Raw genomic sequence first — 21,614 nt, forward strand, 5'->3', positions numbered from 1 at the left:
TTACCGCTACTACCCCTTTTCCCTGCCGACCTTCTCCCCCCTTCGCCTGCCCTTCTCCACCCTTCGCACGCTCCTCCGCCTCCCCCGTCTCGTCGACGGCCCGCCGGCGCGGCATTAATCACGAAAAACAGTTTCGGACTTCCCGTGCCAGCCGGCCCGACGCCGCGTTCTCGATGCTGATGATGCCCTCCCCCCTTCCGTTCCCCACGAAATCAAGAGCCTTTATAAACAATAAATCTGAACCGGGTCGCGCGAACGAATGAACGAACGCGATCGCGCGAGCGCGGCCGAATTGCCGGCGAAGTACGAGCTCGTGGATGAAACGGCGCGGTCAACTGCGCGCGGAATTGTGCAGCGCGAATGAGAAAGTGCGATGCGAGGGATAATATCGAATGTGTTTTGTAAAAAGACACAAAAGAGTGGCGCCGCGGCGAAGACAGAGAAGAATGGATTGATCACGGCGGCTCCTCCGAAAACGCCACTTCTCGCCACGCGGGGACTGATTAAATTCGTGTGAAACGGGGAAGCGGAACGATTTTGTTTCCGGTTCTCGCTGGAAATTCCGACTCGGGCTGGAGCCTCGGCTCGAAAACGGACGTACCTGAATTCACTCGAAGCGACAGCGAAAAAATACGGCCGTACGCACGGAATCGTAAGAGCGAGCGTTTCCTCCGAGCTCAGAGTGGATTCTGACACCGCACGAGTGAGTGTTTCAGCCGATTAGAGCGAATCCACGCCTGCCTCCGTCACGCGATGGAGTACACAGCAGCCTCTCCCGCCCTCCTCAATTTCGAGTGAAAATATTCACCCGACCATTCGGAGCGGAGAATTCATCTGCGAAAGTGCGAAGTCGCTCGAAGCCGAGCGAGTCGGCGCGGCGCGGTCGCTCTCACTTATCGAGTGCGATTCCACCCTCCTCGAGGAATTTCGAGAAGACAATGAGAAACGCACAGTTAGCGACATAGTCCACGCCGATCGCTGTCGAATATTTCGTCGATCCGTCTTCCGGTCGATTCGCCGTCGCCGTACGACGACGGGTCCGTGCGGATCGTGCGCGGGATATTAGCCCCCTCCCTCCTCCCTTCCTGTCCACGCAGACCGTCGAAGAGTCTGCTGTTACCGCGGAAATACAAATCCAGAACTTACGACGGTGTATACTTTGTTATAATAACTGCATTACGCTCCGATATGCTTTATGGCGAATTTTCGCATGTAATCGGCCCGGCGAGCTCCTTTGTGACGACTATACACACACACACACACTCTCTCGCGCGCGCGCACACACAACCCGCAACATAAAGTGTTTGCAGCGCGTTTCAATAGCGAATAAGTCAATCGATTTTGGGGGGACACGGCGGGAACGCGCGCCGACCGACGACCGAAACCGCATATTCCGCGAGTTACACTGGCAAGGAGGGTAAATGGAAAAGAGAAAGGGAGAAGAGGGCGGGAGGGGTTTTTTCTGTTAAAGGTGGAGCGGTCTGAGAAAATATCGTCGCGCTATTTTATCACAAAGACGCGATAGGACATAATGCGGAATCAATTTATCTCCGTGGTCCTTCCCCCGGAGCTGTATGGAAAGGAATACAGCCCGCGCTGTATCGTCATAACCGTAAATATCTCTGCCGGCGTCCATGACTCTAGGAAAATTATATGCCCGCTACGTGGTAATTGAAAAACGTTTAGGGGGGAGGAGGATCTGGCTGGGCGAGCTGGCTGGTGACATTAGCGGTGGCGCGGCGGTAATCGTCCGCAGGCTGCCGAGATCCGTCTTTACGTTAATCACGAAATCGCCGTTAACCGCAGGGAAACAAATCTAATCGTTGTCGCGGCGCGGGCCCGAGTTCGCGACTTCTCTCTCGCCTGCTGGAGAACGCGCGCGCCTGCCACGGCTAAGTGGAACGTATGAAAAATGACCGGGGGCGGCCGACTCGGCCGTGGGAAACGGAGGGAGGCGATGATCGCGCGCGCGTCGTTTAGCGCGGCAAACAACGGGCGGCGGATAATTAGGAAAGAAAGTAGCGAAGCGCAAGAAAGTCGATGGGAGAGGGGTGGGGGCATCGCGCTCGCGCTCTCGCGCGCGCGCGCGCGCACCAGTCGGATAACAAATTGAATTTTAGCGGAGGGATCGGTTTCATTAAAGCACGATAATTCTCGTCAGTATAGAGCGCGAGCGGCAGTTCCCGTGGAAATAAATAACGGCAGTAGTTGCAGGTGCGCCACTGTCAGACCTGTCGCGGATTAATGGCGCGCTGCGTCGCGCCCCGCTGCGCCGGGCGTCCTTACGGACCCGGAGCTGCGCCTTTTAAAAGAGGTCGACGCCGGGGGGAACCGGCATCGACGCGAGTACATCATGTCCCTCCTTACGGGGCGCGCGAGCGCGAAGACGCCCGAGATACATAACGTATTACATGGCGGACTATGATACTGCAAATACTACAAAGGCTAATACCGATAAATGATACCTCCCCGCATACCATCTGTCAGGATTACGAAGACGGAGAACGGCGGGTCGATGGACGGAGGGTAGGAGAGGTCCTCCGCAGAGAGAGAGAGAGAGAGAGGGGGGGGGGAGAGAGAGTCGGAGAGAGACGGAGAGAATGAGAAAGGGAGGAACCCACAAAATCGTTGGCCGTAATAACGCAACTTGAGGGCGCCTGCTGAGGACGCTTTCTGAGAACGTCTATTAGCGCGTCCGATCCTCTCGCGATGCCGATCGAGCGCAATCCGATCGAGCGCGATATTCATGAGGTCCCTCTTGTCCCGCGAGGAGCGTATTTGCATCCAAAGAGGTGTCCCGAATAAAAACCCGAAGAAGTTAACTGGGAAATGAGAAGCCGGAAACGAACGGCGGCTCGGCGCGCTCCCGTCTACTTTATTCTACTTGCAGGGCTTGCGCGCGAGAATTGGTCCTACAATTAGTCATACCCGCGAACAAAACTATTATAACGACGACGCTCAAAGTCGTGTCGCGCGAATATAAATTTGCAATTGGAATCATAAAAGGATGGTCCTCGGGGAACGGACGGCGGGAATGGATGGGATAAGAGATGTGACTTTTGCGTGGGTCCTTTCTCTCGGTGACGGTAATAATGCATTTGATGAAAACCGAAGGAAGCGACTGTATTTCAGCGGCTCGACAAGTTGCTGCTTTTGATTTCAAAGCTCGCAAGCAACTGTCACGCTAGATGCGCCGTGAAAGGAAACCGCAATAAGTACAAAACATCTTTCCGCTCCGAGTGCGGAACCAAAATAATTCCTTATGCGGCGAGAGAGAGAGAGAGAGAGAGAGAGGGGGGGGGTGAAGAAGGAAGGAAAAAGAGAGAGAGAGAGAGAGAGAGAGAGAGAAGGCAGCGAGGGTGGAAAAATAAGGGCGGAAGCAAGAGTGTGCTTGAACCGACGCGCTTTGCGGGTCGTGATTTTTGCGATTGTAATTTTCCAATTACATCAGCCGCGAATTCCCGCGGCGTCGAGTGGCACTCCTCCGTCTTACGCAAACATCCCGAGTGTCACAATCTGATTTCCGTAAGACCGCCGGGAATTCGAATAAAGCGATAAACTCATTTACCGCGACAGGAATTAGAAAATACCGCGCGAGCTCGAAAGGAAACGCCCCAAAGTGTGGCTTTCACCTCGAGCCGTCGTTCTTATTATTTCAAGATCCGCTCACTCACGAACTTCGCCCCGTATCATCCGACATACGATGTCGCTAACAATTCTCGACTCTGTGCGGGCTCGCCGCTCGCCGTCGAGATGGTGGAGGCGCCTGGATGAGATCCGCACGAACGCAACACCCGGTACATACGTACCGTGTGCGACGGAAGCACGGCTCGCGCGCGAGCGAGCGAGCGAGCGAGCGAGTAGGCGCTCGATATCGATTTCAGATTTCAATTTAATGCCGTCACCGATATCTCAGACGCGATCTTTCCAATAGCAATTTCGTGTTATCGGACTTTTCGTGACGCCGCCGAGCTCCTCCTATGCGTCGCCTCACCCTGGGACACCCGCTATACGCGAGAGTCGCGTCGCGACACCGCTCGGCTGGGACGATGCGACCAGCCAGGGGGGAGAGCAACCTCCGCTCATGAATATTCGCCCACGATAAATATATCGACGTTTCTGTTCGTTTACAGTGCCGCCGCACAAGATCGTGGTCGTCGACACGGACGGGAACGTGCGCGACTCGACGGTCGGCCCGTACGTGGAGGGTGACAGTCTGACGCTCTTCTGCGACGTCCATGGAGGTGAGTATCGTGAAAAGGGATTTTTCGCGAGTAGCACAGCGCGAACGACGAGTGACGAGAGGACGAGAGGAAACTCCGACGACGAATTCCGTCTGTCCCGCTGCGCCGCACTGCGGCCTTTTCCGCGACGTAGGTCTCCTCCTCGAAAAAAGTTGGGAGCACCAGTTTCTTCCTTTTTCCTCCTCCTTCCGTTTTCGTTTGCGCTCCGCAGCGCGCGGCGTTTCGGCGCGCAAATACCGCCCTGCGAGATCGGCACGATCGATACGCACGGTGCGCGGTCGCGAATACGCCCGAGACTTTTTGGTCCAGCTCCGGCAAGTTAGCGTCGGCAAGCGGCGTGGATTTTTATTTTCACCTACGAGAGCGTCTCCCGCGACGTTAATTTTAACGACGGACTCTCCCCGGCCGGAGGGACGCGCGCGCGCGCGCGCGCGCGAGGTCGATTTTTCCTCGGTGAAAATGTCGCGACGTTTATAGTTTCCGAGTTTAGGGGAGATTAAAAGAGAATGTCTCCTCCCGCGCTCGTGTCCGCTCAACTTCAGCGGCACAAATAGATAACGAGAAGCCTCCGGTTACTCTCGCGAGTGGACTTCACTTTGGTAGAATTTTTATTCGGACTGTGGTGCGGGGGAGGAGATATGTAATGTCGACAAATTGGAAAGTTTCTGATAAATGACGGTCTCCCTCGACGCTTCCGTCAAGTCGACGAATCTATCAGCGAACTTGTAGTCGCGTGGCTTGTCAACTTGTCGGATAAACACAAGGCGGGAAAGAGAGAGGACGAGACGAGACGAGTATTGTGTGTGTGTGTCGATATTTTAATAATCATCTTTGCCCCGATCATATCCCGACGTCGAGCGGAGCGTTAATAGACACAATCGAGGGCGTTAGAACGCAGCCGACACGAGCTCGTAACATTAATTAATTATACGCGCTGATATGTGCATTAATTTATTATTTAAATTATGTCATTAATTGCATTATAAATTGCATTGTAGGATGTAAATATTTGCTCGTTGCGAAACAATCGAGGGGCGACCGTGGTTAAATAATCCCAGTTTGTTTGTTCTTGCGTCGCTCGCTGGCGCACGCATACGTAACATGGCGTTACGGGGCGCGTCTCGCGTACGTTACGTTACGCTAAACTGCGCGCACCGCGAAATGAGCACCGCACGAGGACAAATTAAAGCCGTGCTCGCGCGCGGGATCCCCGTCGCGAGGGAGATGCGCATCGAGAAAATAGCGGGATCCGCGGCCGCGACCCCATGACAATCCGCGCCGCGCTTAACAGTCTCCAGATTTTGCGCCGAGACTTTAATAGATTAATCCACTCCGCGAGGGACTCGCTCCGCGTTGATGTATCAGTGTCGCGCGTTAATTAAGTACCCGCGCGTATAACGTCGGGATATACTCCATGACTATTTCCACGTTACATATATACAGGGTATCCGGGATCTTTCGGAAACGAAAAATTGTGAAGATTAGTCAAATGAAATTGAGAAGAAAAGTCATGTATCATTTTGCAAAAATCGCAATATATATATATATATATATATATACACATATATATGTATATATGTATGTATTTAATTATTTATTTACTTTTTTTTATTTGCGCGCAACAACGAATTCACGCTGTGATTTTATTAATTTGCCACGTTAATTATTAATACTCTTTAATTTACGTTACCAATTATATTAAGTGATTAGGTATTCAGATATGTATGTTATATATACCGCACGACACGGTCGGATAATTGCGGATACATAATCCAAGTGATCACGCGCTCAAATGCTTGCTTCCAACGTAATGCATATTCGAGTCCCCGTTGTTTAATATGGCGCACTCTCCCGCTCGTTTATAATAAAAGACTAATTTCATGTTCGATCTCTATGACGGCGTCAGTATCCTCCCTCTCCCTCTCTCTCTCTCTCTCTCTCTCTCTCTCTCTCTCTCTCTCTCTCTCTCTCTTTCTTTCTCTCTCTTTCTTTCCCTCGCTCCCTTCGATAATTACGCAATATGATTATTATATTTCATCATTATTATATTATATCGCGCTTTGAACGGAGCTTCCTCTCGAACAATATCGACACCCGTATTATATCGTTACAATGGTGCACACGACATCAGCTGCGGTATCATGATACTTTGCGATTTTTTGAGCGACCGGACAAAAAATATGGGCGTTCAAAGCCGAGCGCGCCTGCTCCGAAAAGAGGCGTCTCTCCGCGAGACGTCGGGAATGCGGAAGAGGGACGACGTCGGTGGTCTAGGTCGAGCTGCGCTCCTCGTCGATAATGGCCGCGATACGATGAGCCGAGCTCGATCATTTTTATCCGCGAGATTGACGCGCGAGCGCGGTGACTCACACGAAATTGATGTATTTCCGCAGGTAAGCCGGCCCCGACGGTGTCCTGGTATCGCAACGACAAATTCGTCAGCAACAGGACCAGCACGCTGCGCAACGGCGTGACACGCAGCGAGATCGTTATACAAAATTTAGGTCGGGACGACGTCCACTCGATGCTGACCTGCAACGCCACGAATAACAATAGGTCGATCCCGCTGTCGGCGTCGGTCAGCGTAGACATGAATTGTAAGTATCTACCGTCACCGCTACCACTACCATTGCTCTGCTGCCGCTGCCGCTGCCGCTGCCGCTGCAGCTGGTGTTGATGTTGATGCTGGTGTTATTGCCGTCACCGCGACATCAAATTTGCGCCTGCCTTTCTCACTGTATCTACCTCTCTTCTCCTCTCTTCCCCTCTTTTTCTCTTTCAACTCGCTCATGTTCGCGCGACTCGTGAGATTCGTTCTCTTCAATTGATCATTTTTCATTCTCACAGAGCACGACGCGAATCCATATGCAACACGGTTGCAACGCGAACTCGAACTCGGTGGTAACGAGACATCGTTGTTGCAATCAAGACGAAAACTGCATATTAAAATACCCACAGCTACCCGATGAATTGATCAAAGACAGATGCGGACGTTGCCTCTCTTTCTCTCTCTGTCTGTCTGTCTATCTCTCTCTCTCTCTCTCTCTCTCTCTATCTATCTCCCTCTCTCCCTCCCTCCCTCCTTCTCTTTCTCTCTCTTTCTCTGTCTTCTTCGCGAAACGTGTGACACACGATGAATTCAATTTTCGAGGCTCCTTCGTCGATAGAGCTAATCGTATTACGGCGAATGACAAGGATATGCGAATTTAGATAACCGAAGTCTCTCGGCTCGGTAATAGGATAGAGCTCGAGCGTGTGTGCGCGCGCGCTTGAAGGATATGTAATCCCGGGGACGTTCTGCGCGATATTGCATTTGCCTTTCTCTTACTGCGAAAGCGGATCCGTCGAACACCTCGACTGTATATATACCGCGCTATTGACAAACCGTCCGGATCACCGTGAGATGTTTATCGGGATAATAGAAAACCCGATGGCCATTTTTCTAGACCCGCTCTCTCGCAAATCGGCGAGCGAGCTTCCGCAAGAGGAGGGAGAAAAGAGGCAACGGGGGCAGTTCGATATAGAGATGAGATATTCGCTCGCTCGCTCTCTTTCCTACTCTCTCCCTCTCTCTCTCTCTCTCTCTCTCTCTCTCTCTCTCTCTTTTTTTTTTTTTTTCTCTCTCTCTCTCTCTCTCTCTCTCTCTCTCTCTCTCGCTGGCTCGAGTTCGTCGGCCTTCTTCTGGAGAATATGAACAGCCCGAGCTTTAATACGCATTCGAGTTGTAAAATAGTGTGATTCCCTCCGTCTCTATCCCTCTCTTTCTCTCGTCGCGCATCTCCGCTGTCTGTGCTCCGAAAGATTATACCTGATTGAAAGATCTATTCAATAAGTAAGACGGTTGCGCGCGCGCGCAACCGTCTCACATTCAACGTCAGATCCCTCCAACGCAATTCTCCCCCGTGTCTTGCGATCGTGCGACTCTACGTACGTTCGTAGCTGACTACGCGAACTAAAACGCGACACGTCGAGTAATTCGCCCCGCGGAAAGGGCGCGCGATGCCTGCGGAAAATCGATAATTAGTACGTCGGCCGAGAGTCGCACGGCGCTGCACCGTCGCGATTACGGGCGTACAAAGCGACGCCGGACGCCGACAATGGAGTCCACTCGGCGCGACGACGTTCTTCCTGTTATTAACACACGAGGTGCGATCTCTCGAATCTCGAAGGCCGGGGAGACTCGGATAGGATCCGCAGGATAGTCTCACCGCTCTTCCGCCACGTCTTCTTCAGAATGAGCCAGCGTGCACGTAATGGGCGGAAGTGGGAGGGAAAAAGAGGGAGAGAAGGGAGAGAATGCGAGAGCGAGCGAGGGAAAGACAGAGAGTTCTGCTCGAAAATAAATATCATCTTCCGGTCGCGCGACGCGCTGTAATAACGGTTACAATATCGGTAGCTAAAGCACACAACAATGTCAAACATCTGGATCAATAGCGGCGGGTGTATTGATATAGATGTTTGACATCCATACCAATGTCAAACATCCACGCCGATACGACGCAATTCCAACGCGGATCTAGGAATAACCGATGTTTCCCGCTGGTTTACGTTTAGGGGGAAGGAAGCGTTTGTCGACATGTGTCGATCTCCATCCATCCTTCCCTTCGTCGGCGGCGAAGGTAGTCAGCTCGGCATGGATGAAGAATTACACGCGCGCGCGTGCGCGCGCGCACGCGTTCTCTGTGTAAAGTCAGCCGTTGATCAAAATCGGAAATGAAAATCCGATCGCGAAACGATGGAAATGAATTCGCAGAGCACACGGCCCAAGCCCGGAAGCCGAGTATCCAGCGTTTCCGCGCCGCGAGAGCTGCTCTCGAATATCGAGAGACCAGCCGTTGTCGGGGTCGTGAAAAAGGAAAAAGACGCGAGGGAAAAGGGAGAAACAGAGGAGAGGGGAACGTATCGAAATTAACAACGGAGAGGGAGAGACGCCGCCGGCCGGCCGCGGCCGCGGCCGGCGTGACCGCAGCTTTCCTCGTTGAGCTTTTTCTCCGGGCGAAAGGGACACGCCGGCCAATAAATATCGGGCTCGTCCCCTCCGGAGGGCCGCGCGCGTACTCTATAATTCCGGCGGCCGGAACGTCGTCACGGATATACGGAGATATTATCTCGTTGGATACAGAATACGCGACGATATCGGTGATGGAGATGAGACGGTCGGGTGTTTCTCGTCGCGGCCACGGAATCAGGATGGACGGTACAATTTACGGACGACACGGACCGGAGGACGTCGCGCCCGGGAGGGGGATGTTCCCCAGAGGAGCCTTTGCATTCTTCACGAGATCGGACCCGTCGCCGGTAGCAGCGATGCGTAAATGGCGCTCCGGTGGGAACAGCAGGAAAGAGAGAGCAGGGAGGAAGTGGCTAGGACGAGGGTGCGAATCCGCCATTAAAGGGTGAATAACGTCCGGGCGGAGCGCGTTGCGTCTCCACGCGGCGTGGAATTCGATTATCTCGGACGTGATTTAAAATATCCCCGATAGCGACGGTGATGGCGACAACGTCGACGACGACGAGAGCGGCGAGGGGGAGGGAAAGCGGTTTCGAAAAATCTCGTTCCCTTATCCCCTGCCCCCGCGCCTTTTGCCGCCCCCCGACAAATTCCGATTGCGTTATTTCCCTTTGCCGCCGGCAGAAATAAAGCCGAACGTCACGTACAGCTTTCTACTTTCCGCCGGGATCATCGAGCGAGCCACCGAGGAGAAAGTGGATTATCGCGAGATCTCTCGCTCGATCGCGTTACGGGGAAAAAGGAGTGGACGGCGTGCGCGCCCCTTACTTACAAGAAAGCTAGATACGGAATGATAACGGATTCGTCATCATATGGGGGAGGAGGGAGAGAAATGAGAGGTAACTTAAAAATCCGTACAAATGCGCGCGACGCTACCACGGAATCGACAGCCGAAAATCGGAATTGTTTGAGTAAGTAAAGATATAAAGATATACAATATGTATATATATGTATATATTTTTTTTATATATCTCACCCCCTGAAATGCAAACGTTAGCGCGTGCAAACAGAATAATATCTAGAATATCTGAATATGTAGCGGGTATCTGGATAGTCGTATTGCGTTACAGAGGCTACATGAAATTGCCTTGTTTTTTTATTGTGCATCGTGCTCGTACGCTTACATAGCGCTTTTTATTAACCGTCTCAATTTGCGAAAAATATGGACATGGTGTTGCTTGCGAGCCGACCGATGAATTTATGGATTGGTTGAATTTTGAACTACACCCGGTGATATGATCCGGAAACATATATATATATATATGCGAAAAAAAAATAAAAGCCTCCGTGGGTATTCTTCGGTACTCGGCATCTCCCGTAATAATCCGCGCGAGTAATTACAAAAACGAGGAAAATAAATGTATCTAGCCGAACATGCGAGTCGATTGTCCCGTGGCGACATTCAGCGCGGAGAAAGTGTCGGGGCGGAAGAAAGTGTCTTCGCGAAGGTATTATCGAGTATGACAAGGAACAATACTCTACGAGACGAGACAATGCATTGTTTACCGAGTGACTGTAGCGCCCGCGTTAAATGCGCCTTTAATCGCAAAATCGATGAAAAAGTAGACGCGCAAAGCCTTCGTGAATTTCTTATCGGCGCCGTGAAGTAAGCGGCGGAAGAACCCAAGGGAACCTTCATTAAGGAATACACGGGGAAAAGTCCGGTCGCGCGATTTAAAAGCAACGGGCGAGAGGCACAATGGAAACAAGCTCTCCTGCCTCCGACTCGCACTCCAGCTCTAATCCGAATGTAATAAGGGAAACTTTTGTTCGCGCTCGGACGCGTAATTAAATGTGCACATACGCAATATTTTCACTAACGGATTTTCCAACTTTCCGCGGCGAAGGAAGAGATTACGGACGGATACTCGGACATTTTATAGTAAGCTCGTCCGTTCTTGTACCTCGCCCTTTGTAGTAAACTTGCCGTTCTTGGGAGAGAAAGGAGCGAGAGAGAGAGAGAGAGAGAGAGAGAGAGAGAGAGAGAGAGAGAGAGAGAGAGAGAGAGAGAGAAGACGCTACGACGTATATACGACTAAATATATACAGGGTGATTCAGACCATCCGTGCCAGCCGAATATTTCGAAAACGATCGACGATAATGAAAGTTATAAGCATACTAAATTAAATGGCTTAAAATAACCTATTTAATGATCATATCAGTTCGATCTAGAATGGCGTCGTCAAGGTCACGTAAAGGTCATCTTGAATTTTTTAAATGGAACCCCCTATTTTTTATTACATTTTCTTGTAACTTATCTCGAGAGCTTTCCAAAACACTGTAATGAAACATTTCTTCGTTAAGTATTTTTGGAGTTACAAGAGTTGAAAGTTACAGTACCGCCGGCATTAGCATTACTACGCGGTACACCTTGGGTAATGCTAATGCCGGCGGTACTGTAACTTCCAACTCTTGTAACTCCAAAAATAAGCTCAAAAGTAACTCTCGAGATAAGCTACAAGAATATGTAATAAAAAATAGGAGGTCCCGTTAAAAAAATTCAAGGTGACCTTTACGTGATCTTGACGCGACGCCATTCAAGATCAAACTGACATGATCATTAAACAGGTTAATCCGGTGTACTTATAATTTTCCTTATCGTCGATCGTTTTCGAAATATTCGGCTGACACGGGTGGTCTGAATCACCCTGTATATCGCGCGCACATGTCGCGTTTTAGTCGTTAATTGCGGTCACGCGATAATAACACGAGCGTTCACGTGACATTTTCCAGACGATATAAATATTAGTTGCATTAACAATAGCGGTATCTATTTGGGTTAATTCCCGATAGCACGGCATTATTTAGACTCGCGAAATTATTAACGGCGGAGGGAAAATGGAGCGCGCAGAGTCGAACGTCAACATTTTCGCAAGGCGGGAAAAGGAAGGAGAACGAGAGAGTGGAAGAGAGAGGGTGTCCAGAGACCGGCGGAGGGTACGCGACTTGGAAATATATTTTCGCGCGATGAAACGCAAAGACGCCGTAGCATTTTTCTGGGTCAGTGATTCGTGACTACCCCCGCAGTAGTAGCGACTCGCAAACGTCGGCACGGCGTGAAAGTCACTCGCAGGAATGAGACCGGCTAAACACGCGACGCCGCTGCGTAATAGCAAATTATTCCAGATAACGCGGAATTATCGGGCGATTGTTCGCGCTCGGCGGAAAAAGGCGCCGGGATTAGATCCCATTAGCATACGCGAATTGGATCGGAACAATGCCGTCGTTCTCAGTTAAATCGATTTTTATCAGGTATTGTTACGCGACGACACCCCTGCTGCGCTCGCCCACCTTCGAGTACGATTCGGAGAGCGAGGTAACACGGAATGTCAGCGCGATCCCGAACTGATTTGAATTCCTCTGTTCTCACTTAACGGGACCTATTTAACGAGTATCGTAGTCTTTATAAAATGTCGACGGAGAAAGCCGTATTACTCGTTTAGAAACGGAAAGTGCACGAAAGCGGTCGACTCGAAATATACCGGAGTGTATCCGCACCTGGAGGAACAGAGAAGTCCATTTCCTCGCCGGGACGAATTCTGCCGGAAGTTGCGCAATTGCGCAGCGAATGATTCTCCGGTTAAATCTTCATCTCGCGAATTACGCGAACGCGCGGAGAGGCAGCTTCGATCGCTCGCTGATGGCCGGATTTATTTTGTTCCGCTATTTGCGGAACTTCCGGTCCGCCCGATGGCATAATAAAATGCACGTAACTCCAAAGTGGAGAATTTTCGATTCGCCGCTCGAGAGTTTCCGCAGCGACAGAAGATAACCGGACAGAAGATAACGTACGACGGGATATGCGTGCAAGAGCTCGTTTCCGGCATTACACGTGACGTCCCGCTTCCTCCGCGTCTCCTTTCATTCATAATGTTTCCGATCAATTTGGAGCACATATATTACACATTTTTCCCCGGGACAGGAGCGTCGATATTTTATGCGCGTCACTCGCGCAAGCACACGCGTGTGCACGTCGCACGACGTGCACACAGTAATAACAACCGGGCTCTCGACGAGAATCACGAACGGCACTTTCTTCGGCACGGTTAACGGAAGTCGGGGTAAACAGGAGCGCAAGAGGAACGCTTCTCGGGCCGGATACCCACGTGATGCCGGTGGAGTCTCTCTCTCCCTCTCTCTCTCTCTCTCTCTCTCTCTCTCTCTCTCTCTCTCTCTCTCTCTCTCTCTCTCTCTCTCTCTCTCTCTCTCTCTCTCTCTCCCCCTCTCCCTCTCCCTCTCCCTCTCTCCCTCTCTTTCATTGCGCCGCGCGACCCTTTGACGACAATTTTCGCGCTCGATATGCGACGCTCGGTAACACGGATTTCCCGATAATATATCTCCTTTTCACGTAAAAGCGCGCGCACCAGTCCCTTTCAATATGCCGAGGGCGCGGAACCCGTTCGGCTTCTCGAGCCATCTTTTTCGACTGATCTTGGCGACTGTTCCGCACGAGACCCGGCTGCGCGCCATATGTAACGCGCAGCGTTATTCATTTCGCCGGCGGAATACAGAAGTCATTTGTCGACTCGCTCGCGCGCCAACTTGACAATACCTATTACCCGCAGCTCTCTCTCTCTCTCTCTCTCTCTCTCTTCTCTCTCTCTCTCTCTCTCTCTCTCTCGCTCTCGTGAATACTAAGGAATTCCTATTCTCTCACTCTCTCTCTCTCGCTCTCTCTTCTTCTCTCGATCTGCTTCCTCACTTGCTCGAACACCGAGCTATTATCTTAGCCACTCAGGCGTCAGAAGAGCCCGGACAAATGTTCTCGCGCGAGGACAATAACAGGACTAATGAGCGATTAGCGGCAAGATGGATAATGGGAGTTGATATCGCGAGCAAGCTGATGATGGATTATCAATTCACGGAGGAGCGTGAATGAAGAATCGTCGGCCGGCGTGACACGGACCAACGAGCCCCGCGCGCGCGAAAGAAGTCGCTGATCCGATAGAGAGCTTTACGGGCTGTTATCGCGACGGCGGAGACTTCACGAAGGACAACCGGGTTCGGCTTCGATTAGATAAGTGAACGCGATCGACGGGTCCAATGAGTGATAGCTCGATCACAGTAAACCGATAAGTCAACAGTTTACCTGTAACGCGCTCGATGACTCCCCCCTCCCCGTGGTCCCCATGGACCGTCTCTGTCGCGCGTTCTCGCCCTTCAGGACGTCGTACGCGCATCCCCTATTTACGCCAATGTCTCTGTCTCTCCCTTTCTCTCTCTCTCTCTCTCTCGAGCGAGCGAGCGAGCGAGCGCGCTGCCAAGTGGAAGCGAAATGATCGCCCGCTCGCTCGCTCGCTCGCTCGCATTTCCTCGCGCTTCCTCGCCGCCGCGTTTCATTATATGCGCGAAATTGAATCTGCCGATCAATTACCCGAGTCCGTGGGCACGCCAAGCGAGGCGAGCGAGAGAGCCTCCTTCGCACCCTCGCGTTGAGCGAACAAGGATATCGCGGTCGCGCTATTCCCACTTCGGGAGAAGATCTCGAACAGATTTTCCTCTCATCTCTTCTCTTCCTCCCTCTGCCGTCCTCCTCTTGCTCCTTCTCTCCGCTCCTCTCTGTCTCGAACGGAAATGCGATGGCGCGTGTTCGCGCATCGTCACGCGATTCCGCGCACGTGCGCACGTAGCCGCCACAGGCCGCCGTGTTTCCGCGGCGAGGGACGCGCGAGTTTCCGCCTCCGAAGTCGCGAGCCGATTCCGGCCCCGTCGATGGCTCCTTATCCGCGGGGTTTTGGTTTTCATTCGCTTTGCAATTCAATCCCCCGGAATCCCGCGGGATATTCGCGTCTCCCACCGCGCTCGCGTCTCCTCACCTGAGCGCCGTCGTTGTCGTCGTTTCCCCGCTCGGCATGCCGAATCGGTGTCCCTCCGTCGCCGCGCGAACGTCGCGCGACTCGAAATGGTCGGATCATGCGGTCGGGCCGACGCGGCGGGCTCATTGCTTCCAACTTGTCGAATTAATCTGGATTAAGCTTATGTAATGTATTCGTCGCAAAGACGAGCCTTCTCCGGCGCCGCTTGAGGAATATACATATATCACGGCAACAACCAGCGCCGTCTCTCGGTGAGATCGTCGCGGCTGTCTGGTTAATACTTTCGGATAGTCGACGAGCGCGCGCCGCGATGCTCCTCGAGCTCCGGAATATGCATCAGTGCTGCTGCTGTTGCTCAGCATCGCGTGGCGAAAGGGGAAGAAAAAAAGAAAGGGAGAAAAGCAAAGGAAGGGAGAAGGGTGAAGAGTGAAAGAAAGAGAAGGAGGAAGGGAGGAAGATTTTACGCGCGAAAGTCGTTGCAAGCGGATTCGATACCCGCAAGGTTCTGATATCCATTTTCCGGCGAAATTCCGATTTTTATTAAACGTTCGCGTTTTACCATTTTCCTCGTCGCTGTATGAGATTACCGAGATGTCCAATATTTTCGAGCCGATACACAGCGGACGACGCGGGCAGATAGGAAAAGCTGGAAACTCCAAGTCGTAAGCGCGGGCGCGGGCGCGTCTTCGACCGGGAGTGTTTGAACGGTTAAACATAGAGACGGGCGAGAGAGCGAGCGAGCGAGCGAGATTTTAATTAAAAATCCTAACGCGAGCGTTCAGTGTATAAGCTGCCCGCGCGCTCGTCCTCGCAGTTTCCAGATTTCCGGATACTCATTAGCGCTATCGTTATTTATTACCGCGCGCCGGATTACAAAAACACGCAACGCCGTCGCCATCGCCGTCGTTTCTGTGAAGACACTTTGAAAGATATCAGTTTGCGAGAGGGGATCTCTCGAAGCTTCAATGAAACCGGTGGATGAAGCGGATTAAAGTTGAAAACTTAAAGTCAAAGGGCAGTAACCGCTCGCGCTGACGACCGGAACAATCAACAGGCTACGTTAAATGTGAGCGAACCAGCAAGTTTTTAATTAAAAATCTCGTTCGCCCTTCCTTCCCGTTTCCATTCATCCACCGCCAGTGTATTTACTCTCTCAACTTAGTCGAGATGAGAATTTCGAGAGATAGGGGGAGAGAGAGAGAGAGAGAGAGAGAGAGAGAGAGAGAGATTTTCTCTTCTCTTCTTTTTTATCCTCGAAAACAAGAATAGCGACGAAAATACGTGTAATCGCTTTGTAAACCCGCGTGGAGAATCTCCTCGCCTGCGGCGTCGAAGCGGGCGACGCGAATGCCGCTTGCGGTGCGAGGTCGCGACGCGAGTTAAACGCACACCCAGGGGCGCCGAATTAATGATTACGCCGTGCAGCCGTGTGTACAGCATCGAGGAATATGGTAATCCTGCAAGATTTAAGGCCTCCGCGCTACCGCCGACCAGGTTCCGGAACGACGACGGGACAATTACTTCGCGCTTCGATGAGAGCCGCGATTGGTTGTACAGGCTGTCTCAAAGCTCGCGCGCTTGCTTGCAAAAGCGGATTTCGACGCGTTCTCGGCCAGCCGATCGCTTTTTCGGATATATTTTTATCGAGACGCGGCGGTCTCTCTGGAAATGGAACATCCCGTGACGATTAAACTTCGGAATAAAAATATCGGTCGAGCTGTTCGAAGGACAAAATAAATATATCCCGTGTGACCGCGTGTCTCCAATTGCGAATCTGTCTGTATGGTTAGTACGAGGTAACGAACATTAGAGAGCAAAATTTCGTTATTTACCGCGGGCGTTCCTGAGACGCGATTCGGCGAGATTGATCGATTGTTCAGCCCACTTTCGCGCAGCTCAGATGAACTTGCGCGCGTGTCAAGGCGAACCGTCACGGTCTCGCGGTTTTTCATTATCCGTGATGATATGTAAAAAATGAGGCAAGCTGTAGAGCGGGAGGAGCGCGTCGAGCTTGATAAATGCATGCACTTGGGCGACCAGTGTTATTAGCCGTATACCAGCGAAGTTATTGCTGCTGATACTGCGCGGGGCTTTAACAGCCTCGTTGACAATCTTCTCCATCCCGCAATACCGTGATGATTACGTGATCGATGGAATCATACGTACCGAAGCACCGACCTATCATATCCGATGAAGCACGTAGTCCGATCTGAGACGTGCCGTATTATCCATCCATGACGCAAGAAATAGAACGGCACTAGCAACATCGTTGAATTGTATGTGTGTACATATGTATACACACACACACACACACACACACAAATGCGTAATCATACAACGAAACAATTTATTTACCGAATAAATTTTAAATGTTGTCCGCGCATTAATTTAGCAACGTATAATATAGTCTAATTATATCGAAAAACAATGCGCGCGTCGTACAAATACGGTGATATTTACTTTTTCGTTAATCAACTAGCCAATTAACCGAGGCTGCCTGTTATCCGGAGTTTGTTATCGCCAAAATGTTTTCCATGGGGACGGCATTATAACGGAAAATAATATCTTCCGACGAAAAATTCTGCGCGCTTCATTAGTTTCCTAAACAAACATGCGCGCGCGCACACAGAGATACAGAGAGAGAGAGAGAGAGAGAGAGAGAGAGAGAGAGAGAGAGAGAGAGAGAGAGAGAGAGCGAACGGAAGAGAAAGGATGGGGGAGAAGAGAAGGAGAGAAAGAGCGAGAGAGCGAGAGAGAGAGAGATAGAGGAAGAATGCACTTTGTGCGTTATATAATAAAGCCGACGAAAATATCGGGGGAGCGAGTGGCTCCGATACAGAACGCGGTAACTGACATTTTTATCGATCGCGGGCGGGCGAGTTAGCGCGAAACGCGAGAGAAAAATAGAGATCCTCGACAAAAGCGAAAAAATTCCCGGCAGCCGCGCGATGTTGAGGGTGTCCGAGCGGTATTTTCTTCGAATGTTACTCCGCCACCGATATTTCGCGACGGCGAAAATATCGATCGTCCCAACCGCGCCGCGTACCAACCGGGACGGAGTTATTCGCCGAATGTCCATTGGATGCCACATCGGACATGTTCGATTATCAAATCGAATGTTACAGACATACGCGATGCAATTTTCAAGCTTCAAGACACCGGGGCGCGGAATAACGCCCCATTAATATCGCACGAGAGATTCCTCTCGTTATTTTCCTCGGAGAGGCAGAGAGAGAGAGAGAGAGAGAGAGAGAGAGAGAGAGAGAGTGAGAGGAAGAGAGAGAGGTGGCTTTCCCTTTGGAGGGAAGAATAATGTTGCTCTTCAACATCTCGCGCGCGTAATATATTCCTAACGATTTGTTTTCATATCAAACGAATTCCCCCGCCGGCGGCGATATTCAAGGAGCAGACACACATTCGCGCACACGCTCGAGAGGCTGAGTATCGCGGGTAAATTTGGACGTACAGAGACATCCACTCGGCGCGGCGCGTATCCGAAAATATCCACAGGATATTTACGCCACTTGCGGACACATAAGTGCTGAGAGACAAGGGGGGGAGAGAGAGAGAGAGAGAGAGAGAATGAGGGGGAGCGCGCGGCGGTCTCTTATCTCCGTTTTATTTCGCCATCGCGCGACTTAATCCGCGCAAAATAGCACGCGCGAGAGCGAGCGAGAGCGCGATATCGGCGACGCCTCTCCAGCGTGCAAGCCGGGTCCCCCGCGAGGAAACAACATTCAACCCCGCCGGTGTGTTTGCGTTTCCCCGCGTAGCCGAGCCGCACTGGGTGATCCACGGTGTGTCTGCTGGAAATGCGGCAGTCTTCCTTCCAGCCGGGCTGAATAGGCGCGCGACCGCTGAATGGGAGACGCTCCGCGCTCGCGGCTGGCCTGAATTTTTAGCGACGAAAATGCTGCCCTGCCAGGCTGCTCGTGCGGCGAGGGGGTGGGACGGGAGGGAAGAAAGAGAGAACAGAAAGGTAAAAGCGAAAGAGCACGGCCCGGGGCGGCGGAAGGTCTAGGATCGTCCCCGCCGTCTCTCTCTATCCGCCTCCCTCTATCTCGCGAGCAACCTCCTACAGGACGATTCAGGATGAAATATCGCCGGGACGAACTCTCTTCCCCGACAAAAAATTTATTGGATCACGAGACTGGCGAATGGATCAGATCGGTATTGGCTCGTGAGATCAGTGCCAGTCGCGTTTTGACAGTTTCCTTGAGCCCACCTTCTTCAGCTGACAGATTTCCGAGCATCTGCGAAACTCGTAACACCGTCCATAGACCGTCTCTCGCGTGTAATTGATTAAGATTGATTGTCTCGCCTTCCCTCCCCTCCCCTCCCCCCTCCCCCGCCCTCCCAACCCTGCTTAGTTAAGATCCACGATATTAAATTGTCTCTTTTCTGTATTGTTAATAATAATAATAATAATAATCGTTGCGAAAAGTATCCATTCGTTCTGATCGGTGCTGTCTGTAAACTACGCCCTGTCTCCTCTTTGAACGAAACTCTCGCCACGCCTCTGCGAGCAAAACGAAGGTAAATTTAATCTGAAAATCGCGTTTCTTGCGATGTGCAGGTCGTGCAGGGAGACACCGCGGCCGGTTCTTGAATCGCCCCGTACAGGGGTGAGCCGGATAGAACTTTTTACACGTACACGTACAGAGACGCGCGCGACATGTCGGAATGAGGACGAAAATACCTTAGCAGCTCCGGGCGATGGGGAGAGCCTATCGCCAAGCCCTTCGCGCCAACCCCCGAGTCTCGCCGGAACTAGCTCCGACCATTAATATTAACGACTCCACGTCGATGTTGGAGATTATTATTTCACGAATTCGCGATTCGGGGATTCCGCTAAGCGTCATTAACGATGACTGCGATCCGATCGTCGAACGAATGGTTCGTGGTCGGTCATGCGCGGCAATTAATCGGTAGAAATACCAAAAAATTCCGAAGTCTACATCGACCGCGTTGAGCGCGTGGAAGTTGAACGCAACGACGCGGAGGGCCGACGGACTCGCCGCGATTCGTTCTGACGCTGATCATTTCGCGACCGACAGAACGCGATTGGAATTCCGCGCTTCGTTCCCGGCGCCGCCTCGTCTCGATAAATCCGCCGAGAGCTCAAATTACCGGAGGCGCCCGGTAAGTGCGCATGTAACATGCATTACATCGAGGGATATAAAAAATGCATCCGGAGGGAGAGAGAGGAAGAGAGAGAGAGAGAGAGAGAGAGAGAGGAGAGGAAATTTCATTCCGATAAGGGCAACGTCTCTCACTCGCGTATTCGGCGGCGCGTTCGCTAGAAAGTTCACCGGACGAGCTCGCAGAGGAACGCGCGTGTGCATCGCATTAATGTTTGAAAGAAAAGCACGCCGCGGCAGTTTTCATCAGGTTGGCGTGTGTATGCGCCGGCGTCTAGCGGGCGACGGCGCGGCGCATCTCGCCGCAATCTCTTCAAAAGCATCGGGGAAACAGACGCGCGTCGGCCGTCGCAATTGTGAAGCTATCGCGAGAGAGCACGCGTCGTTTTGAAACGCAATTTGCACCCCGCGCTCGCGTCTCGCCAGCTCGCCGCAGCGTTAATAACCGCCTCCAACCGTCGCGCCGGGGCGCCGTGGCCGCCGGGTCGTCCTCATTGAACGTCGAAAATAATTGCGGCAAATTGACGCCGTTCGGCGCCGATAATCGTTCAGCGCAGCGAACTTTGCAAAATGGAACGGAAGACACACACACACACACACACATGCGCGCGCGCATACGCACAAAGCCCGCCGGAAGCGCACGCTATCCGATGCGCGATTTCCGATGAATCTTTAAGAGCGCAAATTCAGCGAAAGCCCTTCGCGATCACGGGCGGTGTTGTGCAAAATTCACTCGGCTCGCCGGATTGCAATTTTCGGGGCGGATTGAGTTCAAAGCGCGCGAAATCTTCCCTCGTCGACTAACCGTGCTTAACACGCCGGCTGCCACCAGAGGTCACCACACCAGAGGTCACCCGCGCTGTAATATGTCGCGTCGCCGCGTCTCGTTGATTTACGTATCGAACGTAAGCGATCGCGCATGACAAATTGAATGTATAGTTATAGAATGATGGAGCCGAGCAAACGAGCGAGAACGGATATACGCGCCGTTAATTACACTTATTTACCGCGTGTCTTTGGCCGTTCAAAGTTTAGTCGCGCACGAGTTCGAGTGATTAATGAAAATCAAATCAGCGTTGTTTAAATTGGCACACAGGTCGACGTGTTAATCGTCCATTTTCTCTTTCGCGTCCGATCGGTCCACGTCGGTTTCTCGTCGAACAAGCCACAAACATACATACATACGTAACATCGATACGCAGCGGGAGAGACGATCCACTGAAATTCCGTCCTCGCTTCCTCCCGAGTTGATCCTGTCGTTTTTTCTTCGACAAGTACGACGGATATCCGCACCGGTGAGTCGCAGGTATTTGCGAGACCAACGTTAATTGAGCTCACAAAGCCCTCTCTCCTTGGAGTTCGCGGTACTTGCGCGTTTTCGTAGTTTCTTGTTTGTGTTCG

The 21,614-nt window shown here is 51.8% G+C and overlaps 1 protein-coding gene across 2 annotated transcripts in view; it reads left to right on the top strand.

Annotated features, from left to right (window-relative positions):
- LOC105192346 (neural cell adhesion molecule 1) overlaps positions 1–21,614 on the top strand; it is a 234,846-nt gene that overhangs the window by 180,479 nt on the left and 32,753 nt on the right. For both annotated transcript variants that reach the window (XM_025301626.1, XM_025301628.1), the window contains exons 4-5: positions 4,134–4,244; positions 6,638–6,841. In XM_025301626.1, coding sequence (XP_025157411.1) covers positions 4,134–4,244; positions 6,638–6,841 — 315 coding nt within the window. The remainder of the gene's footprint in view (positions 1–4,133; positions 4,245–6,637; positions 6,842–21,614) is intronic.

The sequence above is a fragment of the Harpegnathos saltator genome, unplaced genomic scaffold, assembly GCF_003227715.2.
Source record: "Harpegnathos saltator strain DR-91 unplaced genomic scaffold, Hsal_v8.6 scaffold434, whole genome shotgun sequence".
In the NCBI taxonomy this organism is placed as follows: Eukaryota; Metazoa; Arthropoda; class Insecta; order Hymenoptera; family Formicidae; genus Harpegnathos; species Harpegnathos saltator.